Source organism: Aptenodytes forsteri, unplaced genomic scaffold, assembly GCF_000699145.1.
Source record: "Aptenodytes forsteri isolate BGI_AS27 unplaced genomic scaffold, ASM69914v1 Scaffold93, whole genome shotgun sequence".
Classification (NCBI taxonomy): Eukaryota; Metazoa; Chordata; class Aves; order Sphenisciformes; family Spheniscidae; genus Aptenodytes; species Aptenodytes forsteri.
The window spans coordinates 10,524,491-10,535,013 of NW_008794665.1; the positions used below are offsets into that span (position 1 = coordinate 10,524,491).

General features: G+C 41.2%; 1 protein-coding gene across 1 annotated transcript in view; it reads left to right on the forward strand.

Annotated features, from left to right (window-relative positions):
- Positions 1 to 271: 271 nt before the first annotated feature.
- The window catches only part of EPHA5 (EPH receptor A5), a 181,091-nt gene continuing 170,839 nt past the window's right edge, over positions 272 to 10,523 (forward strand). Inside the window, exon 1 of the mRNA XM_009273607.1 lies at positions 272 to 331. Within this exon, the coding sequence (XP_009271882.1) occupies positions 293 to 331 (39 nt within the window). The 5' untranslated portion in view covers positions 272 to 292. The remainder of the gene's footprint in view (positions 332 to 10,523) is intronic.

Here is a 10,523-nt window from a genome sequence, read left to right on the forward strand (position 1 = left end):
AAGGATCTGGATCTTACTGAAGTTTAGTGCATTTTCAACTTGGTTGCAGTGGCAGATCTCAAAGGAATAAAATAATGCATATATGGAATTGTTTTCAGTATATGACCTCCTAGAGGAGTTATTGCATTGTTGTTCTGCTTTACGAAAATCCAACTTCCTTGGTTAATTATAAACAGCCTGTTTACCATAGCCACCCAAACCTTGAAATATTTATTGAAGTTTGTAATCCATCCATCTTCCTTAACAGTTTTTTCTTTTATTTTCAGTGAATTTACTGGACTCGCGCACAGTAATGGGGGATCTAGGATGGATAGCATACCCAAAAAATGGGGTAAGTCTCTGTTGTTGTTTGCTTTCTCTCTCACAAATTATACTAACTGTTTCCATTTGGAAAGTAGACTACTGGGTTTAAAAACTCCCTGGAGTGATTTGTCAGCAATGGAGGGGAAAAAAATAAATAAAACAACAAGCTGTGACTGGAAAAATGGAGCTGTGTGGCTAGGGAATTGATTTATTTATGCAGTAGAGCCAGCCACAAGTATTAAAAAAAAACCAAAAAACAAAACATGAGTCAGCCCCCTCACTCCTCCCCTCACCAAAAAAATCCATGAGGTTATTTAAATTTTTTTAAAATTATAAATTCCTGTTCTTTTCTTGAGCCTTTGGGGTAAATGTACAACACGATTTTTCTGGAAGTTTTCTTCTGAAACACAGGGTCTGGGACATAACTGTTAGCTTTAAATGAACAGGGCTGTTCAAAAATACTTTTCAGGCCCATGATAAAATTCTGGGAGCTGATAACACTGGAACAGAAGCTGAGTTTTAAGCACCTTGAAGAGCCTCTGTCCCTTACCATTAACTATACTGAGAACTGAAAGAACCTGGCTTCCTAATTTGATACCTGAAATAAGTGCTGGAGTTTAGATGCGTTAATACCCTCCAGTGTGTGTGCTTGGCCTGACTGCATTGTGTGAGCAGCCATTGCTGTGACTTTTCGTCTTTGGTTTGGCTGGGGCATCCTCAGTGCTGTACTGTAACAGAGCTTTGGTACCGTCTCGAAACGTTGACTTCGGCACGGCACTGGGTGTTCCTGTCAGTTCCCAGAGGCCATGAGCACCGTGTGAGGTGAGAAAGCATCCCAAGACAGAAATGCTGCACGACTGAGCCCTCCAACAGAGCAGCTCTCAGGAATGCATTATTCCAGAGTTTTAGTCACCAGCTGAAATGGGCTGCAGAATTGTCTTGGACTCCAGTTTGATTGTCATAAAAATGGTGGCAATAGTTATATAAAATGCAGCCAACCCTGCACATATATATTACACATTGAATTAAAATCTGGCTTTCCATATATTCTGTATAGATGAAAGGTTGTAGAAATGGCAGCCTCACTCTGACGAGCTTCATGCTTGCAGGCATGGGTTATGGCAGGGATGTAAAAGCTACATGGGGAGCTGAGTTTATCCTCAACTCAGTTCAAGATCTAATCCTGTTGTGGTCGGAGTCTATAATAATATTTTTTCTCTATTGATTTAAAGCCAAGAATTAAACTTGCTCCCCTTGTGTCTGTGGGCATCAGAATAACCAGTGCCAGATGTGCTGGCAGAGCAATGCATTGGTGCCATGGCACACTGTAAAGATCTCAGTGTCCACTTCTTAATGGAAGATTTTTCCTTTTTGAACACCTCTAGGTATTTTTCCTGTGGTATAAAGCACAGATGCTGTATATCCCAATGTCCTTACAAGAATATAAGTAGGCCTGAAGAGTTGAAAAGATTCCTGGGTCTGTATGTGTAGATGAGTAAATAAAAAACTAAATATCCTATGCATAAGCCTCAGTTGTGGTTTTTTTGTTATTTAGAGAAACCTTTCTATATTTACAAGCTCAGTTTCCAAACAGCACCTGGAAGTGCACTCATGAATGCCAAATTAATGGTTACTGACTCAAAAGGGAGGATTTTTTTTTCTTAAATTAACTTCCACAAATAAAAAGTGAATCAGGCAGTTGGTTTTTGAATTTCCAGAAATCTCCTCTTAATCTTTGTTTCCATGGGACATCATAAAAATTCATGAGGTTAGCCCAGTTGTCTCTTTCTTGGCCTAATATATTTGCAGTATTTTACAAGTACTGAAAAAAGTCTTTCCAGACTTACTTCTCTAACCCCCTTATCTGCTCTGCAATCAGCTATGTTGCAGTCACACTCTGCTTAATCTTTTTAAAAGGTCTACCTTGTATAAATATTTTAAGTAACTCTCACTTCAGGATTTGAATTTGGAAAAGGAGGGAGCTTTAATTGAGATCAGGGATATGCAAGCTGTTCTTTTTGAGGTAATGTCATACACATTTGTTGCCTCAGGATGTCCTCTTAGGGGAAAATTTTGGAAGGTCCGTGTATCTGTCTGCACAGTCCCCCGTCAAGGAAAGGAGCAGAAATGTCATAATGTGCCACACTTTGCAACACTGCAGTGTGTAGATACAGACCATGTGCTGAAGTAAGCTTTTTGATGCATGTTATTTTATTGTTGCTATTAACAGTATCCTGTAGAGTCTAGTCACTTTTCAAGTACTTGGTAGCAATTTCAATGGTGACATAGTTGCAACTGAAGATACATTAGCTTTTGAAGCAGCCTTCAACTCTCCTAGTGTTGCTGCTTCTCCACTTGATTTTTATTATGAATCTTTAAGGAAACTTAGTATTTTTCCTAGAATCACATCTGCTAGAAGTAGGAGATTGCACCAGGAGCACAGCTGCTGTTAAAGAAAGCAAGTGTTTAGTCTTTGTAGTTGTGTGGGAGTGCCTGGGAGAAGTTATCTGTGTATCGCAAAGGCTCAAGCTGGTAGGTTTTGAAAACAGATTTCTACACTTACTTAAAAACAAACAAAACTAACCCAAAAAACCCCCACCAAAACCACCAGTCAAGCCAAATGAGCTTGCTTTTGCCAGATCCTTGGTAGGTGTCATAGTCTAAATTTTTATTATAGCTATGTGCCATAGTAATTTTTGTGTATTAAAGCTTTAAGACATTCCATGCTCCAGGGAGGTCCAGCTGCCCTCGTTTAGCCTGTTGCTCACCTCATTTTTGCTGAACACAATGGGAAAATGTGATCTAACTGGGAAAGGAAAGCAGTGGTGTATGGGAAGGAGACTGACCCTCCAGTCTGGAGACAGATTAAGCTTAGAGGTAGACCTGTTTCATGGTTGTAATTCCAAATAAAGCACTGCAGCTGCTTTAGTCCCCACAAGATCAGACCTTGGTCCACTGCTAAACTGCGTGCACCAGCTCATCTAGTGAGTAATGAATTTTAGGGGAAGGGAGAGGAGCAATTTAGCCAAGGGTTGCCTCTGCAGAGTTTTGTCTAGCTAGGTGCTTATTTGGTACAGGTTTTGGTAGAATCCAGTATCCTTGCAGCCTGGCTGGCCTTCATTTCCCCCATGCACACAGAAGGTAAGAAAAATACTCCTCTTCCAGCATATGGAGTATTGAGGGACCAGTGGAAATGAAATAACGTGACTGAAATATGCTGTGGCCAAGCAGCGGTTGAAACAATGTCTCCTGGTACGAAGAACCGGCTGATGTGCAGGACAAGGTGCTTTCTTCTTTCTGCTGCTTTGCTCTGAAGGATTAATGAATCCTGGTAGTGTGGCTTCCTGGCTGCCCCAGGAGGTCTTCCTTGGCTGTGCGGGTTCAGCAGCTTGCAGCTTGTGCAGTCGGCTCTTAAACCTGCAGTTATATCTGTTAAGAGCACGAGCAAAGTCCTTGTGAGGTCCGCATGGCCATGGAGCTCAGAAAAGGAACTCTCTCCCTGCCAGTGGAGTGTGGTCAGCATGGAAATGCTGCCCCTTTCGCAGCTCAAGTCGGGAATTGATCCTGTTATTACGTGTCAAAGGGACAATTTGGACTTTGCTTTGCAGCTCACGTAAGTTTGCTTTAACCTGAAGGAGGTTATTGGAATTACCAGAGGCTATATCAGAAAAGTCTGGTCCCTCTTGCGTAGCAGGAAGCCCTCCAAGCACATCCACAAAACCAGTCAGGTTTTTCATTAAAACCTGTGCTTGTACAGCAGGTCTGCAAAGCCTGTGAGTCTCTTTTACCTCTGGACTTCCTGGGGTGCTACTTAGGATTACCGAAAATGGGCACATCAGATGCTTACGTGTGCATTATATATGGCTGTGACACTGACTAGCTGTGACCTGCAGAAACTGCCTGCACTTGCCTGTGCTAAACATACATTTTTATCATATAGAAACTCACAGAAGTAGGAACAGTGGTTAAGTGCTGCGAGAGAAATAGCTGGGTCAGGCAGTGTTTGTAGGCTGTATTGCCTCCTCTCCTCCCTTGATTTGGCAGGAGACTCTGCATGATGCATTTTGACTCCCTGCAAAGCCATAGCAGGGGAGAAGCTACAAAGAGCCCCCTGTAAACCTGTGCTGTTCAGTCTTATTTGGTCTGGCCAAGTAAAAACACAGCAACTCTTAACAATATCCAGATAATTGCAAAAGTTGCTCATTAAAATAAATGCTTTCTTTTAGCTGGCTTGATTTATCCAGCGATTATGTCTGATTTTTGTTTCAGTGGCTATAATAGCGCTGATTTATTTGTTTCAGACCCTCCCTCCTTTCAGGGTTTATTTTAAAACTTATTTCTCTACAGCTTAGAAGTACACTTTTTCTGTCCAAATCGGAGCGCCGCACACCTGCTTTGCTTTTGTGTAATGGGTCCTCTCCCATCTCCTCCACCTCCCATTGATTTCCCTGACCTTCCTGTAGCACAGAACAGGAAAGCCTCTGTGGTCCTTGGGGTATTGGCTGTGTGCTGTGGCTCGTTGCACAACTCCATGTGCTGGGATTTTTTTTAGGCTCAGACAGGAAAATAAACATGTATTAAGGAACCTGGTCCTGCGGAGATGTGCGTAATTCTTTATTCATTGCAGAAAATGAGAGAGCTAGATGACTTGTTGCACATGAACAGCAAGAGGGAAAGCAATTGCCCCTGCTTTTGGTGGTTAATAAGGCTAAATACCAAAAGTTGGGGAGTAAATTCAACCAGATTGATTCTGCAAGTTGCTTCTCATTTATGTAGGACATTGGGTTTGATATTTTTTTTTTTTTGTGAGCAGCATTTTTGGCTCAGTCTTTTGAGGACAGGTACCCTAGGGTGCCTCTTTGAAGTTAAAAATAATGGTGGTTTAGATTACTCAGCATGGTTTGTGAATAGATTCATGTTGTTCTCTGTCAGTCTTGGTTCAGATAGAGATTTTATACAGGAATCCTGGATTGGAGGCAGTGTTTGCCCTCAGGGATAGAAATAAAATAAAGGGGGAGGGATTGGGGGTAGTGAAAGGAGAAGGAGGATTCTTGGCACCATTGAGCTGTGTCATGTAGCTATGATTATAATTGGCATTTTCAGGGCAGTACTTTTGGCAGCCTGTTGTTTTTTCCTCCAAACGCTGCTGCTCAGCTGTGACCAGTGTAGAAGAGGAATCGGGGATATGCTAACATGGCAAGAATGCAATTCATACTGCAGAAGGGAGCATGAGGGAAATAAGTAATACCTGACTAGGTGAAAAAAATGTATTAATGACACCTTAAAAACCTGCAATTTGGCTGCTTTGTTTATATGTACATGCTTTTGTGCATGCACAGGTTAGTGAGAAACATACTGTACATCTAAGTATTTGAAGTAAACTGAGTAATCCAAACCAAAGCAGTACTTAAAATTTTCTGTTATATACAGAATAAAGGAATTTTACATGAATAATTTGTGGGATAATGATGAGTTCAATAGAGTTGAAATATATGGGGGGTTTGTTTTCCACTAGGATTCCTTAAGTTAGATGCAGTATCTGTATATATGTAAACTTCCATCCTCTGTGACACTCCCCCCCCCGCCCCGGTTCTTCATGTGCTTACATGGTCATTTTTGCTCATACCCCATGGGGCCATGATGATGTGTTTTCTTTTGGTTATGCTGTCTGTTTGTGTGCCAGAGTGATTCATGCATGCTTGTATTGCATAGCATAATTATAACAAAAGAGCTTGAGCTTTGGGTCTGAAAAGACACCAGAAGTTAATAATGCAGTTGTGCAGGACCCTTGTGATAATTGAACTAAACTGTGTTTTAAAGCAGTTCTGAGTGTGCGTTTCAAACTCTGAAAGCTCTAGAGTGAGACTGAAGATGCTGGAGTTAATGGGAGTGGAATTCGGCCAGCTGGCTGCTGTTCAAATTGGTGGATTTCCCTGGTGAGTTGGTGGCCTTGCCAGTGCTTGTAGAGCTGCATTTGTTTCACAGAGCTTGAATATATCAATCAAAATCTAAAGAGATCAGCTCTGCAATGGAGAGATGTGTTTTGTGTGGAAAGGCTGATGGAGTTGGGTGTAGCATAGAGTATTGGACTGGCCTACAACCACCTTGAGGGATGAAGAGAAGAAAGGAATAACCTCCTGCCCAGGTTGGCAATGGGTAGGACAAGAAAAACAGGATTTGTTTCAGCTAAGCTGATTCAGGTTAAATTTGATGGAAAGTACTTTCTACTGGTGCATCTTTGGGGATCAGATGTGGGGTTTCTTTCACAGGAGGTCTCTGACAGCAGTGACCATCATCAAACCATCATCTCTGTTAGTCTGGACGAGCAGAGTTCATCTCTTCTGGAGGAACAAACCAGGTGATCTGTTTTGGTCTTTTCCAGCCCTACATCTGAAGCCCTGTCCTGACTCTGTCTAGGGTGAGATCTGTTTTTTTTTTTTCCTCTCTGAGCTCTCTATTTTTATCTTGCCCTGCTTAAAACCCACATTACTGCTACTCATTCAACACCCTGTATTTAAGATCTGCTCCTTTGATGCCTACAACAGATTAGCTATGGTATGTAGCTGCTTTTAAACCAGGGCACCTCATTCTAGACAGCAGTTCTCACTGAATAGCCTCACCATTTTATTCATGTCCTTTCTCATATCTTCTTTCCCATCTGAAGTTAAATCTTCTCACTCCATTTGAGAATGCTCTTGAACTTGTCCTGGACTCTCAGCTAGCTGCCCTTTGGCTTGTATGCTGTTGACATGAATCAAGCCTTTATTTGGGAGCAGCATATGGCGAGGCATAGGTCTTATTAAAGGAGATCTAAAATGCCTAGAGTACTCTAAGGTACTATAAAATAAATTAATACTAGTAAGATTAAGTATAAAGCAAATTTTTATCTCGGCTAGAACTGTATTACTGGAATAATATATTACTATCCTGGTCTTGAAAATCCACCATAGAAGAAATGAAGGCTGATCCTTCAGTATATCGTTTTGTAAATAGTTGTCAGCATTAGGTTCCTCCACACAGGCTCATTGGGCAAACAATAATCTCCTTTCATGCTAAAAAGTCTTTTTTTTTTTTCTCTAGTGTCTGGGAATTACATTTGGGGATAAAAGAGCTTTGAAGAGCTTTATCTTCTAAAACCATTGTTTTCTTTGTTACTTTTGTGCCAATTTCAGAAATACTGGTATCCAACAGTTAGTAACCGTACAATTAAAATGTATCAATGTAGTGCTGTCATGAAGAATCTGAAACTTTGCAGAATAAAGTATTACCATTACAGAATGCATATGCAACAGCCCAGGGTTTATAAAACATGCATTAGGATTTTATAGCTTATGTTGATGAATTTTTGTAGTATGTTACTTACTACTTCATATGCTAAATATATGTATCAGTGGGTTACTTATCACTTAATTACATAATCCTTTAATAAGACTTAAAATGCATTGGCCTTGCTTTTGCCCCATTTGACAGCATATATTTTTATTCAGGTTAATGGCTTATTTGGGTAACTAAATTTAAGACTGCAGTCCTGTTTGATTTATTTAGTGTTCTTATAATTGAGGAAAGCTGGTTTTCTTTTCATGTTACTCAGGAAAGCCAGCTCAAAAAACATGAAATAAAATGAATGCTTACTTCAGAAAGGGAAACACATGGTAGGTTTGTCTAGAAGGAGAAAATTTTAAATGCAAGATTCCTGAAAATAGTGGTAAGAGGGAAGCTGCTATTTTGTCTTCATGACCGGTGGTTGCCTTGTGTACTGCACAGTGAATGAAGACAAAAAAACTTAAAAGGCTTTTTTGAAGACCCATCACCTAGCTTAAAACCAGTAAGGAGAGCTTTTTGATTTGACTGCTGTTTTACTGCAAAGTCCTGATATGTGGCTATTCAAGAAATAGTTCAGCAGCTGAACATCTAAGACTGTTAGAATAAAGATTCATCCATTTTTCAAGTTATTAATGGGAATGGTTCAGGATTTTCAGAGATTGAAAATGGCGGCATCATGTTCCCTGTTTGCTTCTCCTGATCGCAAAAATGGGGTGTTTTTCAGTTGCTGAAGGCTACGCGCACATATGAAAGGGGAGGGTGGGTCTGGGTTTTTGGCTATTAAAAGAAAATGCCAGTATTTTAGTTGGAAGCTCTTTTTGCCTGAAAACATTTTGGTTTTATAGTCTTAATTTATCTTAAGATGTCTTCATTTTGGGGGAAGAAGCACGCTGAGCTATATGATTTAGTGTGTTTGACTAAAGCAGGCAGTAATCACGAGGTCTGTCGGTTTTAATATTGAAAATACTGTGGCAAAATAGATTGCAGATTAAGTACCAGGAGTACACATGGATGCAAATACATCCTTTCGGGGCTTGTGTGTTCATTCTTCTAAGAAAAGTGGTAGCTCCTCTCACCAGCTTTTAGACTCCTCCCAACATGAATGATGAAGTGCTGTTGAAGGGAACGTGGGTGACACCCGGCTATCAGTCATCTCTGCATTACCACTGTGACATTGTACGCTGCCAAGCCGCTGTGATCGATGGTCTGCACCCCGTGGGCTGAACAGTGACTGCTGCTTCCACTGCCTGTAAGAGGGTTTGGGGAAGAAAAACCACCCAAAAAGCCTCAAAAAAATAAAGACCCTGCCATCCTGTGGGGAGTTGTGAGCATTTAGGGGAGAAAGCAATTATTTTTTCCACGTGCGATGGGAAATTACTGTTCCTTATTTCTATTTCAAGAAGATTTACTGAAAACACATCAGTGATGTAGTAGTGGTTTAGAATTAGGCGTGAATGACACTTGCGTGTTAGCTTGATCCTCACCTACCCCTGTATGATCTTAGTAAGGAATAATCTATGGATGAGTTGCCAGATAGCTGCAGGGAGGGCAGGATCAGGCCCTGGGGGTTGGTAGGAAGCAAGCTGCCCCAAGAAGAGTGGGAGCTGTGCATCAGCATGTTGATGAAGGAGGAGGACAAGGAATTGCCTGCTGAGCTGGGCACCGCTGGGGAGCTCCCAGGAGGTGGGTGGTGATGGTGAGGAGTAGAAAGAGGTTGCTGATGGCTTTCTAAAAACCGCATCTGTCAGACCAGGCTGAAACACCCCCAGCACAGCCCTTGATTTGCCTCCTTTTGCTGCTTTCCAAGAAGGAAAGTGTTATTAGATACCTCATTCTTGCCAAAATGCTCTGATAAGCATTTAACTTGTGTATTCTTGCTCATTTCTCTTTTGTGTTCATTACTCCAGCAAGTGCCAGGCCACTGCTTTGATTATATTAAATTCTTGATTTAACAAAATGAGCAGTAGAAAAAAATCAAATTATTCTATTTTAAGCAGATGTGTTTAAATTGTTAGAAAAGTTATCCATTCCTAAAGCCTGGTTTCACTTTAAGACTCTGCATCTTACTGATTTCGGTGTAGTGTCCTGTAGAGTTGTTACTGTGCTGAAATAAGATAAAGCAGAAGCTTGTAAAGATGTGTGCTTTCTGTGGATAATTACCCTCCTTGGGATGCTTTTTTGCAGTATCAAAGGTGAGAACTTTTGGCTCTGAAGGGGGGGGAGGACTGAGCCTTTATGCTGCAAAAATTCTCGTTTGACTTCAGCAAAAATATTTTAGGGCAATTGACCGGGCCCTCGTCTTCAAAGGTCTTCCTGTAACAGTAATGATTCTTCCCGTAATATTGACAGTCCATAATGCTGTGCAGAAGATGCAGTTGGCAGGAGAAGATAGCGCGGAGTATTTCTTAATGTGATTTGAGATGTTGGTGTACACCGTTAATCCATTTGCAGTTCTGTTCCGGTTGCGAGGAAGAGCTGCAGGCTTGGTGTTATTCTTGTTCAAGTCAGCCCCTCCTCTGCCTTGCCTTTGGCTGTGAGCTAGACCAAGAACTGGTGAGTGAGGGCAGGGTGGGAGAGGAGGTGATGACAGGACTTTGTAATTTAAATATCTACTTATTGAAAGTGATCTGTCAGAATTAATTGATTTTTTAGGTGTTTGAGTTTGTGATGTAGATGTACTGCTTGTAGGGAGCAGTCCTGCTGGGATGATATCTCCAAGACGCAACTGTACCCAGCAGATACCAAGTGGGGTGGGAGAATTGTCTGTTTCTGAAAAGGAGGACTTAGACTTGCTATTTTTTTTTTCTCCAGCCGTTTAGAAAAGCTAGCACCTTCTGCTTGTGCTGGCAGCCTTTTTCATTGGGACCTCAATTTTTTGATTTGGGGGGGGGGATTGG